The sequence below is a fragment of the Pelodiscus sinensis genome, chromosome 1 (genome assembly GCF_052426305.1).
Source record: "Pelodiscus sinensis isolate ZL-2025 chromosome 1, ASM5242630v1, whole genome shotgun sequence".
Lineage (NCBI taxonomy): Eukaryota > Metazoa > Chordata > Testudines > Trionychidae > Pelodiscus > Pelodiscus sinensis.
In genome coordinates, this window is record NC_143052.1 from 27,397,086 (window position 1) to 27,421,461 (window position 24,376).

Below are 24,376 nucleotides of genomic sequence, written 5' to 3' on the forward strand. Positions count from 1 at the left end.
CCATTAAGTGAAGCCTCCCAGAATGCCCTCTGCTTAGGAATCAACATGAGAAGATCAGATACCATGAACTACCTTCTACTTGCCTTATCATCCTGCCTAGGACTGTAAGTGTGGTCGAGTGTATGAGTGAGATTCCCCTCCCTTCCCAGTTTTAACTGAATAAACAGACCCTTTACACTCCTTTGTGGTGATCCTCTCTCCTTAGTGTTTAAAGCAGTTGCAATCCACATCCCCTTGCAACAGACACCACTGCTTGGAACCAAACGCAATCCCCACTTTTTCCATTATTTTCAATGGGAAAATTGACCCCACATAACACGTTTTCCCTTAACATGATCATTTTCTGAAACATATCTATAGTGTTAAATGAGGAATTCCTGTACTGGCATCTCCATAAATACTTGCCTTGGAGATTTTATGAGAACAGCTTGGTCACTGTCTCTTTTTCTTTTCTTTTTTAGAATTACTGCACAAAGACTTGCTCATTTGAACAAATGTTTGATGAATTTTAAGTTGGGAAATTTTAGTTACAAGAACCATCCCCTGAAATTGGGAGAACTGCAGGGGAACCATTTCACAGTTGTTCTCAGGTAAAATGTTGGTATATGCTAGGACAGTGTCATTGACAGTCTTCTTTTCAGCTGTAGAACAGAGAGGAGCCAAGGGGATTTGAGACTACTTTTCTAAAACTTTTTCTCACACAAGGCGTGTGAAAGGGGGAAAGAACACACAAGGGGGAAAGAACAAGCTGGATTTAGGAAATGCTGTATAAAATTTATGGTGACTTTCAGGAGCATAAGAATACAAGTTAAAACTGATGTGACAGTTGTAATGTGAGATGGTTTTACTGTTGAGTGGATTTTTAAAAATAATTTTGTATATTAGAAATATATCAGGAACTGAAGATCAAGTACAGCAAGCAATGCACTCTCTTCGGGAAATTGGATTTATTAATTATTATGGAATGCAAAGATTTGGAACCACAGCTGTTCCTACATACCAAGTTGGAAGGTACACTTTTTAAATAATTGATTATTTTATTGCATGTACTAAATTATTATAATTTGAAATTTGTATCATCTTACTACATTGCATCTGTGCATGTGGGTTTTTTTCCTCTCTGGAAAGTTTCAGTTATGGGATTGCATGTGTTAAATTTAATTTTAGATCAGGAACAGAATCTGTGTAACCAGCTGTAGCAGTTGTGTTGCACAATGTTGGCTGTAGATGAAATGTAAAATTTACAGAATATTTTGAATTTCAGAGAACTTAAGTATGCCCCTAAAATCTGTTCCTGTTTTAATAATAGCAAATATATTTTCTGTTTAAATGTAGAGCTATTCTACAAAACAATTGGAATGAAGTAATGGATTTAATATTAAAACCACGGCCTGGAGGTAAGTTTTAAGAAATATACACATTATTGTACTGAACATATGGAGGAAATATTTATTTTTTATTGAAGTGCTTATAGACTTTTTGCATATGTTAAACTTTACCAGCACTTGAAACTGTCCTTTCTATTTAAATTCAGCAAGCCCCTAACAACAAATCATTAATATTGACAACTTAGATCACCCCCTCTTGTGTAAAAAAAAAAAAAAAAAAGCAACTGGAGGAAGACTTGTCGTCTGAGTAGTTTGGTGGAGATTTCTTTGTGGAGATTCCTTAAACATCTTGTTGTGGGTTATAGAGGATTCACTTGAGGAAAAACTACCTCCCAGAACTGAACCTCTGCATCAGCTCTGCCTTTAGCAGTCTCCCACCTGCTACTTCTCAGCAGCAGCTCTTCTTGGGATAAAAAGTGATGCAAGAAAGTGAACATACTCTGTGGTTAATTCTCTGAGTAGCTGCATGGGACTAGAGGGAGGACAACATGCATCCTACCCATTCTACACTCCTCCTTGTGTGGACCATAAGATGGACAGAAAGCCCTCATCAGAGTCTAGTCTGATGAGGAGTGAGGGGATGGTCCTTGGCAATCCTGAGCTATGGCTGGAGAGGAGATCCATAAATGGAGAGCTCCTCTATGGACAGATTTAAGTAGGGGAATAATCTGGGCCCAGGTACCTAAAGTTGGTGGTTAGGGGCACAATATAAATTCCTTAATAGGTAGAAAGTTTGTTTTCAGTACTCAAAAATGTATCTTCCATTCCAACCCTTAATTGTGTACAGGCAGTCCCCGAGTTACGTGGATCCGACTTATGTCGGATCCGCACTTACGAACAGGGCTTTTCTCACCCCAGAACTCGTGGGCGGCGGGACCACCCAGACGCGCAGTGGTCCCGCCACCGCATCCTCCGGGGCGAGAAAAGCTGCTCCGGGTGTCCCTGGTCTGCTGGGGGGGTCCCCAGCAGACCAGGGACACCCCGAACAAAGCCGCAGAGGCAGCGGGGTCCCGCTCCTCCAAGGCTTTGCTCCAGAGCAAAGCCTTGGAAGCGTGGGACCCTGCCGCCTCTGCGGCTTTGCTCGGGGTGTCCCTGGTCTGCTGGGGACCCCTCCCAGCAGACCAGGGACACCCGGAGCAAAGCCTTGGAGGCGGCGGGGTCCCTCGCCTCCAAGGCTTTGCTCCGGAGCAGCGCCCCAGCTGTTCTGTCCCAGCCTCCAGATTCAGCCGCTGTTGAAACTGATCAGTGGCTGATTCCAGGAAGCTGGGGGCAGAGCAACTCTGCCTCGAGCTTCCTGTAGTCAGCCCCTGGTCAGTTTCAGCAGCAGCGGCTGAATCTGGAGCCAGTTCCGAGTTATGTCCAAATTCAACTTAAGAACAAACCTATAGTCCCTATCTTGTACGTAACCCGGGGACTGCCTGTATTAGCATCAGAGGGGTAGCCAAATTAGTCTGTACAGGATAAACTTAAACAACAAATAGTCTGGTATATTAGCAGGAAGTAAATATTAGATTGTATATGTAGATTTATGTATCAGTGACACTGTTGAACAGGGATATTTTTTACATGTATTTTAACCCTTTATAATTACATGTATGTACATTTTCTTTAAACAAGCCATCATGAGTCATGTACTCCTAGTGCATTTTAACTACAGGGTAACAAATTAGTCAGCTCTTCTAGTAGAGAATCTAAAAAAATGTGGCTCCTTTTTTAATAACGATCACTAAAACATTGATATTTTAAACTTGAATTTTGTAAAAGTTTTGCAGTTAAAAATGTAAATCTTAAATTATGGTTACAGCTGAGAAAGGATATTTAGTTAAATGCAGAGAAGAGTGGGCAAAGACTAAAGATCCAGCTGCAGCCCTCAAAAAACTGCCTGTAAAAAGATGTGTGGAAGGACAACTTCTACGTGGACTTTCAAAGTATGGATTGAAGAATGTAGTCTCTGCATTTGGCATAGTGAGTGTAAAAAGATTGGGAGGTTTTTGTGTGTGTGCATGTGTTTTATTTTTGTGGTGTTACATTACATTTTAAATAGACTACGTATAAACCCTTTAAATTCATCTATTTCTTTCTTTTGTGTTCCCTTGAAGTACTGTCACAGTGTCTAGTAAGGGATCTAGACTTAAACTAATGCGTAATTAATAATGTGTAAGTTTCCTATTAATGTACATTAATGGGAGAACAGAATTCTAGTTGGATGCTAGTTTACTTATCTGAATTATATAGCTATCTCTTACTTGTGTGTAAGAGTTAAGATCAGATTTTCTTTGTGCCTTTAGAGAATCAAATCAAATTAACTGTGAGAGCAATTAGCCATTGGAACAAGTTGTAAGGGATATGATAGATTTGCCATAACTTTGAAGTCTTGATTTTTTTTAAAGGATATTTTCCTAAAATAGTTTTACTGCAACCATGGGTTACTGGGCTTGAGGAATTTCTAGTGAAGTTGCATGGTTTGTGTTAGGCAGGACGTCAGAGTGAATGATCCTAACAGTTTTTTAAACCTTCAAATGTATGCAAAATTAATAAGTACTGATTTTCAGTGTTGAAAATGGGACTCATGCCTACATCAGCAGTATACTTGGCAAAATATTGCACAAAATGAAAATATGAGCTTTCTGTATTGAGGGGCTAATGCATACTTTTTTTGCCTTCTTTCTAAGTAAATTCCTCTCAAATTAAGACCAGAAATATAGTATATAACATAAACATCAGTGTGTTAACTGTGTGACTGAAAAAATGACATTTATCCATTAAGCGCAGCTGATTGGGGAAAATAACTAAAAATATCTTTATTATTTATTGAAATGTTTTACACTTGCAGATCCCAAGGAATAATCGTTTGATGTATATTCATAGCTATCAGAGTTATATATGGAATAACATGGTTAGCAAGAGAATAGAAGAATATGGACTTAAACCTATATCAGGAGACCTCGTACTTAAAGGAGGTAAAATAAACTACAAATCATAGTCACTGTGCATAATATCTTTGTAAACTTTCTAAGACTCTTGCACTTTCCTTTAGGAAAATTCTGTCAGTAAATGAAGACTCAACACAGTGTTTGCTTCATCCATCAGTAATTCGATACGTTTAAATTCAGTTAACAATAGGTGACTGTGACAGTTAGAAAAATGTCACATACCTGTATGTTTTAAATAGAAAATTGTTTGAATTGTAGCAACGGCTGTTCATATTGAAGAAGCAGATGTTGACGATTATACTCTCCATGATATAGTGATGCCATTACCTGGGTTTGATGTTATATATCCAAAACATAAAAGTAAGTATTTTTAATTTGCACAATCACTTAAAACTTAATCTGATTTTAATTTATTTAATTTTAAGTTGATTTCATTGTCTTTAAATATATTTCCTTTTCTTGTAGTCGGTGATGCCTACAAGGAAATGTTAGCTGCTGACAACCTTGATATCAACAACATGAGACATAAAATTCGAGATTATTCATTATCTGGAGCATACAGAAAAATCATAATTCGACCCCAGAATGTCAGCTGGTAAGTAAATGACTGTGCAGTGTATTTGGAAAAATAGGATGTCCCCAAAATAGATGCAGGAGAACTGCAAAAGTGCTAGCAAGCATTGGTCGTATGTATAGCTAGGCCATGATCAATACTAGTTAGTAGGCAATAGCGGTGGATATGGATCTTTATACCACACACACTGTGCAAAGACTAGTAAGCCATACCCCCACTGCTTCATAGGTCTCCTGGCTCTAATCTACTGTGGACCATTTGATGCTAATACAGTGAAAGCTTTGTTATCTGGTACTCACGGTGAATGCCAGTTGCTGGTTAATTGAATGTACTGGATACTCAAGCAAAGATTAGGCAGGCTCGAGGCAGGCTGAGGGGGGAGGAGGTGTATGCTGACGTCGTCAATCAGCAGGGCTGCAATACCAGTTAACAAACTTTTCCAGTTAACAAAGGTTTCACTGTATTTGAGATATTGTGGATTCTTCTTTTGAGTGATTGTCCCAGCTCTAGTCCACTGAGGGTTATGTGCATCCCCTTACAAATTGCATAAATATGACATTTCCCAATGTACTTCAAGACAAGGATGCCCACAGCAAGGTAGAAGAGCAGGATTTGTCCTGATATGTTTTAGCAAGTGACTTTTTTTTGCATCTTCAGTCAAACAGTTAAAACAGAGTGTTCTGAATGTGAGAAAAGTAAAATGATTGACCAGGAATGTGACTATTTTAGACTTGCCCAAGATAATTGGTAATCATGTAGATTAATATTTGCAACTCCAAAAACTTGTGTCTGTATAAGGCTTTTTTTTTTTTTTTTTTAAATTTTAGCAGTTTGTTTTGAGGAAAAGTTAATCTCAGTCTCTTTCATAGATTGGCAAATGTACAAAAAAAAAAGAGAAAACTTTAGTTGTTAATACATTATTATTAACTATGATTTATCTATTAAATTCTTATTGCCCAGAACCAGGATCAGTGCTCTGTTATGCTAGGTACTATACAAAACAAAGGCAGCCGTGATCTTGTCTAGGAGGATGAGATGCATATACAGAGTTTGGGAGGGTCAGTGATTAAAAAACTGCTTTTCAGTGTAGCCATTATATGCTGGATGACTCCCTATGATGTGATTGGAGAGAAAAATAGAGTATGTACTTAATTCAGCCATGAAGAAGTTTGGATACTTTTAAAAAAAAACTTCTGACTGATATAGACGGCTGTTTTTCTTATAATTGGCAAAGTTCTTTCTCATCCATTAATAACTAGGTTTATTGTATAATCAGACGTCTTGACACAGCCTACAAAGCAAAAACTGTGATGTGGAGAGAAACTTCACCAATTAACATATGTTTTTGCACTAATCTTTTGACTGTGCTCAACAGTGGTGGGTTTTATGAATAAACCCTTACCTGTGTTTTATCAGAAAATCTTCCTTTCTTCTTTGAGTGCTTGGTCATGTCCATTTCAAGTCAGATATGTGTGCTTGCCACATGCACCTGTGGTGAAAGTTTTTCTTTAAGCAGTGTCCGTAGGGGACTGGCTCTGGTGCCCCCTCAAGTGGCATGCATATGGCACTGCTGCCCCCTGCCTACTCAGTCTCTTCTTATCACCAGTTAGTGCTGGAATGTTTCTTTGCTCTGGGAAAGCTTCTTTCTCCAGATACATTCATTGTGAACTTTCTGCTATAAATAGTTCAATAACTATTGATCATTAGTTCTGTTAATGTCTTGTAGATTAGAGTTAGTGTCCCAGACAGGCCTTAGCCTTGGGATGGGGCATGCTCCAGTCCCTGGGGTTTAGGAACTGCGACCTCTGTAAAACGCCTATGTTGATTATTGACAGCTCCCCACGTCAGCTGTTTATAGTGCTCAGAGGAGTCTTATATCTGTGACAAATGTCATGTTTCTATGAGAAGGGTGGCCTGGCAGTAGTTCTCAGGCTTGTCAGCTGAGGTACAACAGTCCATCCAGGACCTCCCCTTCGATGGCTAAACTCTATTTGCAAAAAAAACACAATAATTTGCACAGCCACAAGGACTCAAGCACTGCTCTCAAGATTTTGGGCCTGAGTGTCTCAGGGTAGCAAAATAAGTGGTTCCACTGGCAGTGTAGTCAACAGAGACAGAGCCCTTTCCAAAGAGGGCCAAAGCTTACAGGTGCTGTTAAAAGGCATCATGTGAGGCATCAGGCCTCAATCTTGGTGAAGACCGGCTCTGCCCGCCCCAAGTGGACCTGTTTGTACATGGCAGAACAAGATATGTCTTTAGTTTTTGCTCCCCGTGGGGTGTTGGCAATTGTATTCTTGTTCCCTGTCGGAGGAACCTGAAGTACAAATTCCTGCCCATCACATTTGCCAGTAGAGTCCTATCAAAAATCGAGATTGAGTGCTCTTGATTGGTCCATGGCGTGGCTGTGCCAGCATTGGTTCAGGATGCTGCTGGATCTAGCAGTAGTTCCTTAAGCACCTAGACTGTCTGTTGCAGAACCACAGTTGCCGTCTGCATACCAACCTCACATCCCTCCACCTCATGGCATGAAAACTTCATGGTTGAACCCGAAGGAGCAAGCTTACTCCAAGGAAGTGCAACAGCCTTCCTTTAGAGTGACTTACCTGGCAAAGTGAACTAGATTTTCCCTCTTGATGTCTGAGCATATCATCTCCCCAATGTGCTCATCTTTCCAGTTCATGTTGGAATGCTTGCTTTTCCTGAAAAATCAGTACTTGGTCTTTACTTTGATTAGGATTCATCTAGCAGTCATCTCCTTATTTTCCACGCCCACCCCGATTCCGCATTTTTGCATGTTAGCCTAGTTCATGAAAGGCTTTAAAAGGTTCTTCTCTTCACCCCCAGCAAAGAATCCCAACCCTCAGTGGGACCTCAGTCTGGTCCTCTTCAGACTCTCAGAACCATCCTTCAAACCATTGGGCTTTTGTTCCCTTGCTCAGTTATCATGAGAATTCACCTTCTTTGTAACAGTGGCATTGTCTAGATGAGCATCAGTGGTATTGTCTTTTCATGTTAACCAGGGCATTTTCCTCATAGTGTTTTATCCCAAGCCACGTGCCAATGGTGAGAAGAGTAGGCTGCATACGCTAGATGTCAGTCAGGTCCTTGTGGTTTACATGGAGTGCACCAAGCGCTTCTGGAAATCGAACTAGATCTTTGTTGTGACTGCGGACAGAATGAAGGGCCCCCCAATGTCCTTGCAAAGAATTTCTGTTTGGATCTTTGTTATGAGCTGGCATGTGTCCCATTGTCACCAATTGTGAGAGCACACTTGGTAAGAGCTCAGGAGTCTTCAGCAGCATTCCTGGCTCATGTTCTGACCCTGGAGCTGCAGTGTGGTTTTCAGTCCACGTGTTCACAGCTAACTACACTGTCTCTCAGCAAGCCAGATAAGATGATGGGTTTGACAGAGCTGTGCTAGAGGCAACATATCCATGAACTCCTGCCTTCCACTGTTGGTACTGTTTGGGAGTCACCTAACGTGGAATGGGCATGAGCAAGCACTTGAACAAAAGACAGTTACCTGTTATATAACCAACGTTCTTCCAGATGTGTTGCTCGTGTTCATTCCATGTATTGCCTTACTTTCACATTGTCGGAGTTTCTGGCACGAAGGAGCTGTGTGTGTGTGTGTGTGGGGGGGGTGACACTCCTTATACTGCACCATACAGTCACCACTCAAGGGGTGCCAGAGCCAATCCCTACGGATACTGTTAAGGGGAAAAGTTTTGGCACCGGTGCATGTGGTGAGTGGAACGGACATGAGCAACACATCTCTAAGAATACCAGTTACAGAACAGGTCTTCTCTCATATGGTAGCTCCTTTTTAATCTAGATACAAAAAACACATAGTTGTTGAATATGACATTCTGGGGTCCAAACTAGACTAGAGGAACTGTCATCTTTGCCTTGCAACCCGAGGTGTGTGTCAATGCTTTACTGATGTAGCTCTCAATCTGAGCCCCTCACAAATAGCATGCTGGTCATACCCTGAGAGTTTTTGCATAGCTGCAACGCACTCCAGCCTCATAACAGTTATTACTCTCAGGGTGACCCCAACACACTGCCAGTCCCATATTTTCCCCCTGAATTGCTGTCCTGTACTGGCCCAGCTCTTTCCTGAACAGTTCAGATATTTTAACTCTTTTGCCCTTCTAAGGGGATCCTTATGCAATTACTACTTGAAAAATGGCATTATCCGTACAATTCAGTTTAAATAGAACACTGGATTAGTTTTGATTTACAGAATAAAACATTTGTTTAACTAAGAAGAGGAAGTTTTAAGTGAGTATAAGTATACAGGCAGTCCCCGACTTACGCGGATCCGACTTACGTCGGATCCGCACTTACGAACGGGGCTTTCTCGCCCCGGAAGTCGGGCGAGAAAGCCCCGTTGGTAAGCTGCTCCGGTGCCCCTGGTCTGCTGGAGACCGTCTCCAGCAGACCAGGGGCACCGGGCGGTTCCCGCGCTTCTGAGGCTTTGCCAGAGCAAAGCCTCAGAGGCGCGGGGAACCGCCGTTGCTGCCGCTTCAATCTGGGTGCCTGTGGTCTGCTGGGGACCGTCCCCAGCAGACCACAGGCACCCAGATTGAAGCAGCAGCAGCGGCGGTTCCCCGCGCCTCTGAGGCTTTGCTCTGGCAAAGCCTCAGAGGCGCGGGACCCCCCGCGGCTGCGGCTTCAGTCCGGGAGCCTGTGGTCTGCTGGGGACGGTCCCCAGCAGACCACAGGCACCCAGATTGAAGCGGCAGCAGCGGCGGTTCCCCGCGCCTCTGAGGCTTTGCTCTGGCAAAGCCTCAGAGGCGCGGGACCCCCCCGCGGCTGCGGCTTCAGTCCGGGAGCTTGTGGTCTGCTGGGGACGGTCCCCAGCAGACCACAGGCACCCAGATTGAAGCGGCAGCAGCGGCGGTTCCCCGCGCCTCTGAGGCTTTGCTCTGGCAAAGCCTCAGAGGCGCGGGACCCCCCCGTGGCTGCGGCTTCAGTCCGGGAGCCTGTGGTCTGCTGGGGACCATCCCCAGCAGACCACAGGCTCCCGGACTGAAGCCGCAGCCACGGCGGGGTCCCTCGCCTCTGAGGCTTTGCCAGAGCAAAGCCTCAGAGGCTCTGCTCCCCGTGTCCCTGGTCTGCTGGGGGGGGGCAGCTAGTGTGCCCCCCTCCTCCCCCAGCAGACCAGGCTTTTGTTTTGGACTCTGGGGCAGAGCAGCTGGGGCGCTGCCGATTGGTCCTGCAGCGCCCGCTCTGGGCACTACTGGACCAACCCGGCAGCACCCCAGCTGCTCTGCCCCAGGTCCTGATTCAGCCGCTGCTGGTCAGTTTCAGCAGCGGCTGAATCAGGACGCCTGGGGCAGAGCAGATGGGGTGCTGCTAGGTTGGTCCAGTAGCACCCAGGAGCTGCGCTACTGGAGCAACCCAGCAGCACCCCAGCTGCTCTGCCCCAGGCGTCCCCAAGTCAGCTTCTGCTGAAACTGACCAGCGCTGACTACAGGAAGCCCCAGGCAGAGTTGCTCTGCCCCGGGCTTCCTGGAATCAGCTGCTGATCAGTTTCAGCAGCAGCTGACTTGGGGACTCCTGGGGTTCTTAAGTTCATTCTGTATGTAAGTCAGAACTGGCGGTCAGTTTCAGCAGTGTCTGAATCTGGACGCCAGTTCCGACTTACATACAGATTCAACTTAAGAACAAACCTACAGTCCCTATCTTGTACGTAACCCGGGGACTGCCTGTAAGGGATTACAGTTAGAAACAATTACAAGAGAAATATAAAGTGTTTTTAGTAACAAAAACTTAAATAACTAGACGTTGGTTCAAGGTGAAATCTTTCCTCATGGTCCCTGTAACATTGCTGACCAAATTCTCAGGCCAGGGACTGCTCTGAAAGTCAAAAGGCTGGTTTTTTGATCGTCTTAGGTGAAAGAGGGAGAGAGAGCTTGGGGTGTTTTTGGCCCTCACTTTTATAGTCCAGTCCACCTTTGAAATGTATTTTCCTGAGGGTTATCTCTAGCTAAAGTTCATTCCTGCTGTGAGGATAGAGATAAAGAGTCTCATGGGGTGTGTCTAAACTACATGGCTCCATCGATGGAGCCATGTAGATTAGGCTGATCGGCAAAAGGAAATGAAGCCGCGATTTAAATAATTGCGGCTTCATTTAAATTTAAATGGCTGCTGCGCTGAGCCGACAAACAGCTGATCAGCTGTTTATTGGCTTAGCGAGCTAGTCTGGACGCTCCCGCGCCGACCTGAAAGCCCTTTATCAACCTCCCCGTTATGCCTCGTAGGATGAGGTTTACCGGGGAGGTCGATAAAGGGCTTAAATGTCGGCAGGGGAGCGTCCAGAATGCCCTGATCTGCTGACAAACAGCTGATCGGCAGAGCGGGGCAGCCATTTAAATTTAAATGAAGCCGCGATTATTTAAATCGCGGCTTCATTTCCCTTTGCCGAACAAACAAATCTACATGGCTCCGTCAACGGAGCCATGTAGTTTAGACATACCCATGGTGAAAGAGGCTCTGTACTAGTATTTGCTAAAATACAGGTCAGTTTGTTGCTTTCCCGTTTGCTAAAGTATATCCACTTGAAAAATGATTGCCCCTCAATTTTGACTAATGGCTTAAGCCTTAAGGTGTTATCTTCTCATTTGTCTTTGAGAAACTGGATCACTCAGGCTTGTTTGGTAAACATATTTCAGATCTAAATTTTATCTTACATTTATAACTGTACATATTGGGTGCATCTAGACTGGCAAGATTTTGCGCAAAAGCATTTGCTTTTGCGCAAAAACTTGCCAGCTGTCTACACTGGCCGCTTGAATTTGCGCAAGAGCACTGACGTTCTAATGTAAGAGTTCAGTGCTTCTTGTGCAAATAATTTGATGCTCCTGCTCAGGGATAAGCCCTCTTGCGCAAGAATACTTGCGCAATATTTGCACAAGAGGGCCAGTGTAGACAGGCACCTTAATTTTTTGCACAAAAAAGCCCGATGGCTAAAATGGCCATCGGAGCTTTCTTGAGCAAAAGCACATCTATACTAGGCATGGATGCTTTTGTGCAAAAGCATCTGTGCCAATCTAGATGCTCTTTTGTGGAAATACTTTTAATGGAAAAACTTTTCCGTTAAAAGTATTTCTGCAAAATCATGCCCGTCTAGACGGAGCCGTAATGTTTCTACACACATTTCATCATGGTATTATTGATTAGTGAGCTTTATTAGTTTTCAAATAATACCTTGCAATATAGTGTATAGAAATATTATTACAATAATGGGTGTAAATTCAGAGGTGAATGCAGTCTCACTGAATATTTCAAAATAAAAAAAACACCTTTGCCCTGTGTTTCATAAAGGGAGGTGGTTGCATATGATGATCCTAGAATTCCATTATTTAATACTGATTTGGATAAGCTGGAAGGAAAACCACCACCTATTCTTGCTACAGGTAAGAGTAACAACTTTTCTGCAGGTATTTATACACTGTTAAGTATAAAGTTTGACCTAACTACTGCTTTGAAGTTGTAACTGCTACATATCACACACGTTGAATGTAAACATAAATAGGTTATATTTGACAAAACATCAACCTATAATGTTCAAAAGGATGTGCTTAAAATTAGTCTCCTAAATAAGTCACCTGATTCTCAAAAGTACAAGCATTTGCTCAGCAAATCATACTAACTACATTATACTGTGTAGAAAATTAAATGCATATGCTTAGCATTAAGCACAAGAGGGACAGACTTAGGCCAGAATTCAGCAAAGCACTTCACCATGTGCTTGACTTCAAGCATGTGAATATTCTCCTTCAACTTTATTGGGATTTCTTTTGTGCTTAATTGAAGTTCAGTGGGAGACTTGTGTGCTTTAAGTGCATGGATTAGTGTTTTACCTAACTGTGGGTGGGGCTAAAATTATAACTGAGAAAATGCTTACAATAGGATTGATAATATGATAGCGGAAGAGTATCTCAAATATTATTTGTTAAAACTGGAATTACTAAATGTAATATTTGTTTCTAGGAGAATTAGTATAGTTTAAAAGTTTAAGAACTTTAACATCTCATGATTCTGTTATAGAAACTTTTGAATAAAGTACACATCCAACTATGACATATAGGCCTTACTACTTCAGTCCTGGGTTGTAGGAAGGAGAGGAAAATAGACTTGAAATATCAAATTGTTGTATGACTAAAAGGAAGAATTTTAAAATAAAATTAGCTACCATAAATAATAAAACTTTACTTTTTCCATTGTGGGCAAACTCTGCATCACACATCTGCCACTTACGTGAAAGTTGTAGCATTGATTGAATTTCACAGAACATTTCAGTGGTTGATAAATGAATTTTTGGATTTCTTAAATTGCACATGCCCTTCAGCCCAATTTAAATAATGCCCAGAGGAGATATACTATATGTGCCAATTATTCTTTCCTTTCTTATGTAATAGAAGGTAAATTCAAGGCTTTGAAGATGGAATTCTCTCTTCCCCCATCCACTTATGCTACCATGGCAATTCGAGAAGTTCTAAAAATGGACACAAGCATAAAAAACCAGACACAGCTGAATACTACATGGTTACGCTGAACAAATGCTCTAAAGTAATGTAAAGATTTTAAGATGTGAAAATTTATTTGTTCTGTGCAAACTCTAGTTTTGATTTGAAGATTTGTAGCAAAAATTTATATTTTACTTTTTTATTAGTTTGTGATTATATCCAAAATGGTGTTTGTAAAAATAATATAAATATTAGATTTTTAACATTATGATAAGTAAATAAGGTGCTTGAGCTGTAGCACAACCAACCATATCTTACAAATAAATGGGCTTACAATAGCAATTCCAGATCTTCAGTATTTGTTTTTCCAAAAATACAGTGATTATTCAACATGCTTTCATGAATTCAGCACAGAATAAAACTTCTTGAAGTATGCTTACATTACAGATGAGGAATGCTAATTAGAATAAGTATGGCACTGATGAATATTTATAAAAAGGAGTACATTAATGTAGCCTTAGAAGGCCAGTAGCTTTAGCACTGATGTGGTAAAGGAGTCTACTGGCAGAATTTTTTGTGCCTTTTATGTGATATAAACATGTACATCTGTTTTTATAAGTTGAGCTGTAAATTTTATTATGAAAATATTTGTGTGCATTTTCACTCATCACTAGTACTACCTGTATCAAAGAACAGATAATGAAAACAAGTTAACCAAAAAGCCCTGATGAGAGTTCATATCAACTCCTTTGCACCAGCATGATTAGTGTGTCCGTTGCCGGCAATGGATAAGGAAAGCAAATCTGTGTCTTGGCATAAAAGGATTAAAAAGCCATTCTAAAACAATTGACAGCAGTTAGGTTACATTTTTACTTTATAATTTCTAAAACCAAACAAATAAGAAACCTGTTTGTGCTTCTTGTGTTAATAAATTGTTAAATATGACACTTTGCACTGTCATTTTTATAAAAAACTGAATAAGATTTTGCATACCAACAATATGAAAATGTTAGCACCTCACTTTTAGGAAAATATGCAGTGTTGCCAGCCCCATACGGTAAGAGAACCTGCTTTAGTACAGAAATAAAAACCCCTCTGACCACATACACCTCTAGTTACCGCCTTTCTCCTCCCACCTTGAACCCATATGGGTATCAGAGAAATCTTTCATGAGCCTTTTTTTCTCACCTTCAAATAACCTCCCAACCTCTCTATGGTCATAATTAGAAACCAGGATATAGCAGATCAAAGCATGAGACCCAACCAGAACAACTGAATCAATCCTTGGATGCATAGCTCCACTGTTACAATGATCTCTCTCACACACATGCACAGGCACACACGCCCCTGTCACAATAGAGCAAAGGCTTTGATACGATCTTCCACAATATTCTTGCTAGCAAGTTAAGGGAATATGGATTGGATAAATGGACTGTAAGATGGATAGAAAGCTGGCTAGACTGTCTGGCCCAGTGGGTAGTAATCAATGGCTCGATGTCAGGTTGGTTTTCTAGCGGAGTGCCCCAAGGATCTGTTCTAGGACAGGTTTTGTTCAACATCTTTATTAATGACCTGGATGAAAGGATGGATAGTTTGCAGATGACACTAAGCTGGGGGGAGAGGTAGATACGCTGGGGGGAAGGGATAGGGTCCAGAGTGACCTAAACAGATTAGAGGATTGGGCCAAAAGAGATCTGATGAGGTTCAGCGAGGACATGTGTAGAGTCCTGCACTTGGGACGGAAGAATCCCAGGCATTGTTACAGGCTGGGGACCGAATCGCTAAGTAGTAGTTCTGCAGAAAAGGTCCTGGGGATTACAGTGGATGAGAAGCAGGATATGAGTCAACAGTGTGCCCTTGTAGTGAAGAGGGCTAATGGCATATTAGGGTGCATTAGGAGGAGCATTGCCAGCAGATCCAGAAGTGATTATTCCCCTTTATTCAGCTCTGGTGAGGCCACAACTGGAGTATTGTGTCCAGTTCTGGGCCCCCCACTGTAGAAAGGATGTGGACACATTGGAGAGGGGCCAGCGGAGGGTGACCAAAACTATTAGGAGGCTGGAGTGCATGACCTATGAGGGAGAGACTGAGGGATTTGGGTCTGTTTAGTCTGCAGAAGAGATGGGGGATTTGATAGCAGCCTTCAACTTCCTGAAGGGAGGTTTCAAAGAGGATGGAGAGAGGCTGTTCACAGTAGTGACTGATGGCAGAACAAGGAGCAATGGTCTCATGTTACAGTGGGGGAGGTCTAGGTTGGATATTAGGAAAAACTATTCCAGTAGAAGATGGTGAAGTACTGGAATGGGTTAGTAGGGAGGTGGTGGAGTCTCCATCCCTAGAGGTGTTTAAGTCTCGGCTTGACAAAGCCCAGGCTGGGTTGATCTAGTTGGGGCTGGTCCTGCCTTGGGTCTCTTCCAGCTCTATGATTCTATATGAGCCTCCCGTTAACTGCAAAGAGGCCTAGAACCCGCTATGCCCCCAGCCCCCACTTTCCATTGACATAACGGCTGCAGTCCGGCAACCCAACCGCAGGGCGCGCAGGCGCGAGTTCGCAGCGTCGCGAGACAGGACGTGATCCGCTCCCTCCCTGTGCCTGGGGCTCGGAGACCTAGGGCCAGGCTCCCCCAGACCCACTGTCCCCAAAGCGAGGCATCAACCGGCTCAGCTCGCGCCGTAAAATCCAGAGCGTCCTCGCGCTACAGATGGCGACAACGACATAGTGACACGAGCGGATTTCTCACCGCGCATGCGTCTTGAGTGGCAGGGCTGTCAGCACGTGATCTTGATGGGCTGGACAGAGGCTTCCGAGAGTAATAGCCTTCCGCTTCCCCTCCTCCCTGACTCTGCCCACTTCTCGCGGGACTCCGCGAGGGTTTCCGGCCGCCCTTAGGCGGCTATAGGCAGGGACGGAACTGGAGAGGAGAGGGGGCGGGGCAGCTTAGCCCAGCCCAGCCCAGCCCAGCCCGGCCCGTAGGCGATCAGTGGCGCGTGAGTAAATCGGGCCCGTGCCCTGGCGAGCCGGTAGAGCGGCGCTCGCGCCTGATGTCAGCGGGTGAGGGGGACTTGGCTCCCGGCAGGCAGCGGGGCTTGGTAGGGAGCAGGGCTGCATGCGGGGGCGCTACTCGGTACCATGGGCGGGCGAACAGCGTGCGGGGCCAGAGGGAGCGCGGCAGGCTGAGGAGCCCCCGTGGTTGGCGAGACGCTCTCTTCTCCCTGTCAGAGCGGGTGGGGTGGAGGAGCAGCAGCTACCCTGCCTCTCTCTCCAGTGTCAGCGGAGGGGAGGAGGGTTTGCTCCAGTCGCCCTGCGTGGCGGATCGTCATTGTGCGCCCGCTTCTCTGGAGCAGTGGGTCATTAAGACTTGCTGAGGGTTTACACGGCGCGGGAGGAGTTTTAGTTCTGTCGCTGGGAGGAGTGGGGTGAAGTGAAAATGCCCCCCCCCACACACGTTTACATTGTTTTAAAGCAGTGTCTACATCTAGGTGTAGAGCCGGGCCAGCTCTATGTTGACAGGCAGCACTCTCCTTCTGGTATAACTCCCGCTTCTCCTTGAGCTGGAGTAATTAGTCCTCAGGCAGTGTAGCATCTTCGCCAGACTCGTTACATTAGGGCTGCTGCATTGATGTAGAGGCGGCCAGTTTGGTACAGTAGTGCAGACCTGCCTTGAAACTGGGCCTGTTCTGCTTAGCTCAACATCATGCATTGAACACTAGGAGAATGTAATTACTCTGGGCCTCATAATCCAGAGTCCAGAACACAGTGCTGTCTGGGGCTTGGTCCAAGATGGTGGAATGAATTTCTACAGCAATTAAGAGTCACCACAAGCCGTGTGACCTTTTGCTTTCAGTAAAAGGTACTCTGTGTAGATCTGCAATTTTTAAAAAATGTATAAGCATTCAAAATAGTCATGCAATGAGCATGCCTAAGAGTAATGAAAAATTTGAGTGGAAATAGTGATTGGTAAAATGATTTTGTTATAACATACTTTTTAGTATGTTATCATATGGTAATAAAGGCTTTATAGAAATTACCTTCTGCGATCATGCTGTAATATCGTAAGTGAAAAACAATATTTCAAAATATTCAGTCTTTGTCTTCAGAGTTTTTCAGTTAAGACTATATATAGGCTAGTAGTAGTGAAATAGATTTTAGGTAACAGCAAAGTTTTCTTCATGACATTAGGTTCACAGTAGTGTCCAAGACAGGGCTACTCAACATGCGGCCTGGGGCCGATGGATGGGAGCCGAAACAAAAAAGTATTCTATATAATGGTCTCCTGTTGATATGCGTTTTAGTAGTTAAATTCCTGGACTGTCATTGTTCATTAAAAGTGCTCTCATATGGGTGGAAATCGGATAAATACTGCATTTTATAAATAGCAGAACTGACTTACATTGTGCCTGTGTGTTGTGTAGTCTTGCCTTAATCTTTGTATTCATGTCTGTCAGTTTTAAATAAGCTATTGGCATATATTTGCATATATATTTGCATGTGTATGCTACCACAGTAATGTTGCGGCCCTCAGCACTTGCTGTGAGTATAATTGTGGCCCCTGGGGCTTCCAGAGTTGAGTAGTGCCGGTCTAAGGCATGTTCATAGTTAGAAGAAAGAAAATAAAACTTGTGCTATAAAAAGTAGGGATGTGAATATTAAACCAGGTAACTAGCTGATGTTTACCAGGACACTCCTCTATTAGCAATGATATATCCACCAGTTAAAAGTGCTGGAACATTTTTACTACTTGTAGGGGTGAGGGAAGTCATCTGTACCTATTCCAATATTTTTATACATACCATCTAGCACAGACGTAAAAACATTGAATTTGGTTTTAGGAAAAAAATGCAGTATTCTGAGTGAAAGCTGTCTGATTTCTCTGCATAGTTGGAATGTTTCAGTTCTGTTGAGTGATATAATGGTATAATGTCCTTAGTAGTGTGTATAATAATATCATTTTGTAAACTTAAGCCCTGGTTCTGCCAAGACTTATGCATGTGGCTATCTTTAAGCATTTGTGTAGTTGAATGGAAGATGGTATTTTTAATTGATTTGAACTGAATTGAAATTTTTAAGATGAAATTTTGTTTGGCCCATTACGTATGATGGTTTATGGTGGTTAATAGTGCTGTGTGGGTGATGGCTAACCGTAGACTCTTTAACTCAGTCCTGCAGGTGATGAAAACATGGCGGCCATTAATGTTGGAAGGGAACAATTCGTTAGAGACCCCGATAGCTGTGACATCCCTTATTATGTAGCTGAATTTGTTGAAAGAGAAGTTGGAACTGACCTTAATTGCCTACGGAAACTTGGCAAACTTATAGAGGAGCTTTCAGAAAATAAAAAGCAATTAGAGGAACAGGTAAGCATTAGATTAGTTATTTCTCAAGTCCTTAAAACAATAAAAATGTACCATCAATTGCATACATCTGGTCACATCAGCACATTTTGATAACTAGCCACACAATGTCAGCTAAGCTGTCATGTTATGATTATCTCTTGCACTTTGTTATGCATGAAAATCTATGAAAGACACATTTGTTTGATCACTGAAAGAAAGGTCTCAGTACTTCTGTGTCAGATGCATTGCTCCTTCCTAAACACAGGTACTTACCGTTTCATCAGAAGTTCCCAAAAGAATTCAGAAGGCCTTAAAGAATGCAGAGGATTCTAAGACGTCTCTTAATCAGCTTCTGGAGGAAGAAACTGTTTTATTTGGTTCAATTAATAGCCACCTATTGACAGCTCAGCCATGGATGAAGGATCTCGGTGTACTGATTAGTCAAATAGAAGAGGTTGAACGACACCTGGCTTATCTAAAATGGATTTCACAAATAGAAGAGTTAAGGTAAAATAGTTAGAAGGCCAGGTTGGCCTATCTTGTTGCCTTGTATTTTGTTTAGAGCTTAAGTGGTGTTAAATACATTTGAGACAATTTTGGAGTTATAAATCTGTATTTTTAAATGCAGACAGTTATAACTCTTGCTAATTCAGCTACCGACTGAACATTCAGATCTCATATTGATAATGCCATTACTTTCATTTGCAACTAAATTTGGTGATGTATTTTGGACATGGGAATGAAAGGGTCACAGTTTACTGTCTAATGTAGAAAATGCGGCGTTTGTCACAATTGAATATAAACTCTGTATCTTCACTATTTATTTTTAGTACATAACAGTACAAAGTCTAATAATAATGAAAGGGTGTTTGAGCAGAATAAAATGTAAGTTGACATCTATTTATTTTTTTTTTACCTTGTTGAGAATAAAACATTTTATTTAAAATTTCACTATAGACTTAAAAACACTTGGGCTGTGTCTACACTGGCCAGTCTTGTGAAAGAACATATGCAAATGAGGTGTGAATATCACCACACCTTATTTGCATATTTAAGCTGCCATTTTGGCACAAGGGGCTTTTGTGCAAGAAGGAGCAGTCTATATACTGCTCCTTCTTGCGCAAAAAACCCCTCTTGCGCAAGAGCCGCTTTGGAAAATATTTTATATTAAATAGGGATGTTAACTAGTGTTCCCTTTTAAGATGCATGGCAGCACAACTTCACAGATGATTAATCAGCTCTGTCCAGTCAGAGCCGCTCTCTTCCCCCTCCCCCTTCCCCTCCCCCCATGCCTGGCAGCAGCCTTTGTCCATGGGGAGCTTGAACCCCCTGCGGACAGGGGCTACTGCCGGACTAGCCTCGTTCCGCATGGAACTCGGACCCTTATGGATGGGGCTGATGTCACCCCACACTGCTGCCTCTATTAGAGGCAGCAGCACGGGGCAGTAGGCAGCTCCCCTCGTGGACAAGCTCCTGCCTGCCGCCCAATACTGCTGCCTCTAATGCCAGCCCTGCCCCCGGGGACTATCAAATCATCATGTAACCAATAAAATTTCCTTCGGCTACACAACTGTTCAATCACACTATATCTAACATCAATATTTAAAAACTAAAACAGATTTTTGTTTTCTCTTCATTATAGAGTAAGTCATGTAAAACACTATGAAATATCCTCGTTGTTGCTAAAAAATTGCTTCAGTGCATTCTAGTTATGATTTTGCTTTATTTTATAGTGATAATATTCAGCAGTATCTCATGACTAACAATGTGCCAGAGGCAGCTACTACTCTGGCAGCCATGGCAGAATTGGATATTAAGCTTCAGGAGTCGTCTTGTTCTCATCTTCTTACTTTTGTGAGATCAACTGTCAAGTTCTGGCATAAAATTCTTAAGGACAAACTGTCAAGGTAGGAAATGCACCATAGATTTTTTCATCTTCACATTGTGCTGTTGATTCATATTTGTGTCTTTTCTGTTACAGTGATTTTGAGGAGATATTAACTCACCTTCACTGGCCATTTGTTGGGCCACCCCAGACTCAGGTTTTTGGCCTTTCTGCACCGGCTAATGCTCCAGAAACATTCAGTAATTTGGAGAGTCTGTTTTCTCAGCTTCTGAAACTGCAAACATCGTATCCTTTTTGAATTGCTGTCTTAGGTTCACAGGGAATTTCAGTAAGTTTAATGAACAAACTTAAGAGATGTGCACTCCAAAGAAGAAATGTGTATCTTTTGGGGGGAGGGATAGCTCAGTAGTTTGAGCATTGGCCTGCTAAACCCAGGGTTGTGAGTTCAATCCTTGCAGAGGCCATTTGGGGCAAAAATTTGTCAAGGATGGTACTTGGTCCTGCTGTGAAGGCAGGGGACTGGACTCAATGACCTTTCAAGGTCTCTTCCAGTTCTAGGAGATAGGCAATCTCCATTAATTTAATTTAATTTAATTTTTATCTTTGGCAGTAGTAGTGGGCTCACATCAGGGAAATGAGGAAAATAGTAAGCCTTCATACTATTCAGTCCTTGGGCCCTCTGGCAAAATTACCCACATTGGTGAAAATGGTGATGGCACATTTGCCTGTTCCCTGGAACTGGACAGAGATCACTAATATTTTCACATAAGCTATTGAGCAACCCTCACATAGTAAAATCAGGTTTTGATCTTTGCCAGTTTGGGTCACATACAATTCTGAGACTAAGAAGCTCTTGTTGGCATTACTGATCGTCTTAGTTTCTGTTGCTCTGTTTCAGTATGGTAATGGAGTGTGTGTGTGTGTGTGTGTAAGAATAGGACAACCCACATCTATCTTGGTAGTCCTGAAAAAGCTGATTTTTCATAAACCAAACTGATTGCCTGACTGCTGCTCTCTTAAATCAGTTGTAATCTACCTGTAATAGTAAGCACAGGTTTAATGTTGAAATACTCTAGATACAGAAATAGATCTCACTATTTTGAGAATTTGTGAGTGTGAGTGAGAGAGACTATAGAAATGGAATGTCACATTTCTTAGATGTCCCTAATGTGTGATATTAAGATAATTCAGTACTTCTATAACGATCCCGTCAATAAAATATTTACCTTTGACGCTTAACCCTTAGAGATGAATTACTAACCAAACCAAAACAACTACCAGAAAAGTATTCTCTACCTCCATCACCACCTATTATCCTTCCAATGCAAATCATGCTGAACCCTCTTCAAAAAAGATTCAAGTATCATTTCACTGGGAATAGACAAACTAATGTTTTAAGCAAGGTATGGGGAAAGCATTTCTTGATTTACTTGTAATTACAGCAATTAACCAAAAACACCAACCAACCCTCTTTTACATAAAACATGAATTAAAGTTGTGTCCCAGATACTGCTCTCTAATTATACCTTGTGGGCGGGCGGGTGGGTGGAGGTGGTAGAGCAGGGGTGGCTCATGAGCCACATGCAGCTCTTCACTCCTGAAAGTGTGGCTTGCGAAGCCACCCCATGTGCCCCTACAAACGGCCCCTGGCTCTCTGTGCTCACTGGGTACAGGGGAGCTATCCAGCGCGGCAAAATTGCGTTGGCAAGATGGTGGCAGCTTGCAGGAGCCTGATGTGGCCAGAAAGCCTAACCCGTGGCTTTTAAAGAGTCAGTGTCTTCCCCCCCCCCCCTCTTTTTTCAACAATTCTCGTGCGTCTCTTCATATTTTTTTCACCGCTGTTTCAGCTGTCTTTGTTTAATGTGTTGGCCACCTGTGTGCTAGAGCATTTAAAGAACCTCCACGCATTCTACCTTTGCTTGACAAAGTGCACCCCTGCACAGATTCACTGGCAATGGGATATTCCTGTGTTGCAATGGCCAAATCTCTTTGCAAGGTGGGAGCACTGAAGCAGATCCTGTTGCAGTTGTGGGTAGACTCCACAGCCTGAAAAGGATGGATTAATTTATCTTTGGTTTGGATGGAAACCCCATTTTATTAGTTCTAGCCACTTAAATGTTAGGTATAAAAGGGAATGAATTTGGTCATGCGATAGCATTTTCATTATTTTCCTATATTCCTGGGATAGGCAATGATTTTTAATTGGGGGGGAGGAGGTGGCACTCCAAGAATTTGGTAATTGGTCCAGGGCCACTCTCTTCAAGGATATTAATGGAGGAGGTGCAGGGTTTGAGATGGAGATTGAGTGCAGACGGGATCTTGGGTTAAGGGATAGGGGTGCAGGAGGGAGTGTGGGGTCTAGGAGGGAGTTTAAGTGAAGGAGGAGGTTGTAACCTGGTGCACTGGATTGGGTTGCAGGGGTTGGGTGTGACCTAGAACAGGCAGAGGTTGTGACCTGGAGTGCAGGGGTTTGGGATGTGGTGTAGGACAGCAGGGGATTGTGACCTAGAGCAGGGGATTAGGGTACAGGAGGGGGTGCAGGGGTTTGGGTTGTGACCTAGGGCAGGGGATTGGGGTGCAGGAGGAGGGCAGAGGGTTTGGTTTATGTGGAGTAGAGGGGCTAGCGTGGAGGCAGAGGATTGGGGAAGAGAGGAGCTGGGGTGCCAGAGGTAGTTTCTGGCTGGGAGACTTACCTGGGTGACTCTGGGCTGCTGGCCTGGAATGTTTCTCAGACAGCCTACCTGCCTGCCCCACCCCTGCAAAGGCTGAAGGGGGCCATCTGCATGTGTGAATAACTAGGAGCCAGAAGGGAAGAGGGTATGGTGCTTTGTGTGCTGCCTGTTATTCAAACAGGCAGCTCCAGTTGTCCAGAAACAGGCTAATGGGATTGTACTGAGGATGAGGGCAATGCATGAAGCCTCTCCTTCCCCTCTGGGCTCACCGCTGTGAAAAAGAAATAGCTCAGCAGCCGCTTTTCCAAGCAGTATGTGGGTGGGACAAGGCAAGCAGAGAGCTTGCTTGGGGCTGCCCTCTGCGTCTGTGGGCCAGGTCCAGTGGCTTGGCAGGCTGGATGTAGCTCTCAGGCCGTATCTTGCCTAGCCCTGTATAAGTCTCTAATTTTAAAATATAACTGACAGTGGTGTGGACAATAAATAGTTTTCTGTTTAAATTTAAAAACCCACAAAACCTTATGTTAAATTGTAGGTGAATAATTTCCACACACCCCCATTTGGAAACATATATATGCACATTAATTGCCCTCAGTTTTGGTGGCTTTGATCTGGGATTAAAATACAGGTGCATTTCTATAAGAATGTTTCCTTTTCCTTTTTGTTCCAATACAAATGTGCCAGAGTCTAAAGTTGATATTTAGTATGTATATAAATTGCTTGTAGTAACAGTATTTTAAGGTTAGTCTGTGTGGTTGCATGGGTAAGCTGTAGACACATTTCACTTTGGCAGCTGTCCCTAAACTATTTCACTGGTGGTCTGTAAAGGGCTAGTTGCAAGCTTGCTTCCTTTTTTTTAATTACTTCTACAGGCTTTTCATTGGAAGTGCTTTAAAAAGATGTTTCCAGTGACTGGAATCTAGGAGGAGCCACCAGTCTAGCTGTTTTCAGGAGGTGAGGCTGCTATATAAAAGGATGAAAAGCTTCAGAGGGGTAGCCCAGTTAGACTGTAACAGGAGAAACTTCAACAACAAATAGTCTAGTAGCACTTTAAAGACTTAACAAAACATGTAAGATGATATCAGGGCTTTTGTAGGCAAACCCACTTCTTCAGGTGACTGGAGTATGAGTCCAGATCCAAGGATAAATAAGGGA

At 43.0% G+C, this 24,376-nt stretch overlaps 2 protein-coding genes across 7 annotated transcripts in view; both read left to right on the top strand.

Moving 5' to 3' along the window:
* PUS7 (pseudouridine synthase 7) overlaps positions 1-14,317 on the top strand; it is a 44,744-nt gene extending 30,427 nt beyond the window's left edge. Inside the window, exons 9-17 of the mRNA XM_075912019.2 lie at positions 462-590; positions 886-1,011; positions 1,336-1,397; positions 3,193-3,353; positions 4,222-4,348; positions 4,580-4,681; positions 4,787-4,916; positions 12,228-12,319; positions 13,325-14,317. Of these exons, the coding sequence (XP_075768134.1) occupies positions 462-590; positions 886-1,011; positions 1,336-1,397; positions 3,193-3,353; positions 4,222-4,348; positions 4,580-4,681; positions 4,787-4,916; positions 12,228-12,319; positions 13,325-13,461 (1,066 nt within the window). The 3' untranslated portion in view covers positions 13,462-14,317. The remainder of the gene's footprint in view (positions 1-461; positions 591-885; positions 1,012-1,335; positions 1,398-3,192; positions 3,354-4,221; positions 4,349-4,579; positions 4,682-4,786; positions 4,917-12,227; positions 12,320-13,324) is intronic.
* A 1,613-nt stretch (positions 14,318-15,930) lies between these two features.
* RINT1 (RAD50 interactor 1) overlaps positions 15,931-24,376 on the top strand; it is a 31,758-nt gene continuing 23,312 nt past the window's right edge. The window contains exons 1-6 of one of the 6 annotated variants that reach the window (XM_006137555.5): positions 15,931-16,182; positions 18,532-18,727; positions 18,972-19,213; positions 20,440-20,613; positions 20,688-20,837; positions 21,799-21,955. In XM_006137555.5, coding sequence (XP_006137617.1) covers positions 18,551-18,727; positions 18,972-19,213; positions 20,440-20,613; positions 20,688-20,837; positions 21,799-21,955 — 900 coding nt within the window. In that variant the 5' untranslated portion in view covers positions 15,931-16,182; positions 18,532-18,550. Of the gene's footprint in view, positions 16,183-16,220; positions 16,463-16,493; positions 16,638-16,661; positions 17,224-18,531; positions 18,728-18,971; positions 19,214-20,439; positions 20,614-20,687; positions 20,838-21,798; positions 21,956-24,376 lie in introns of those variants that run through there. The other 5 variants (XM_006137552.5, XM_006137551.5, XM_006137554.5 and 2 more) reach the window with 5 other exon arrangements.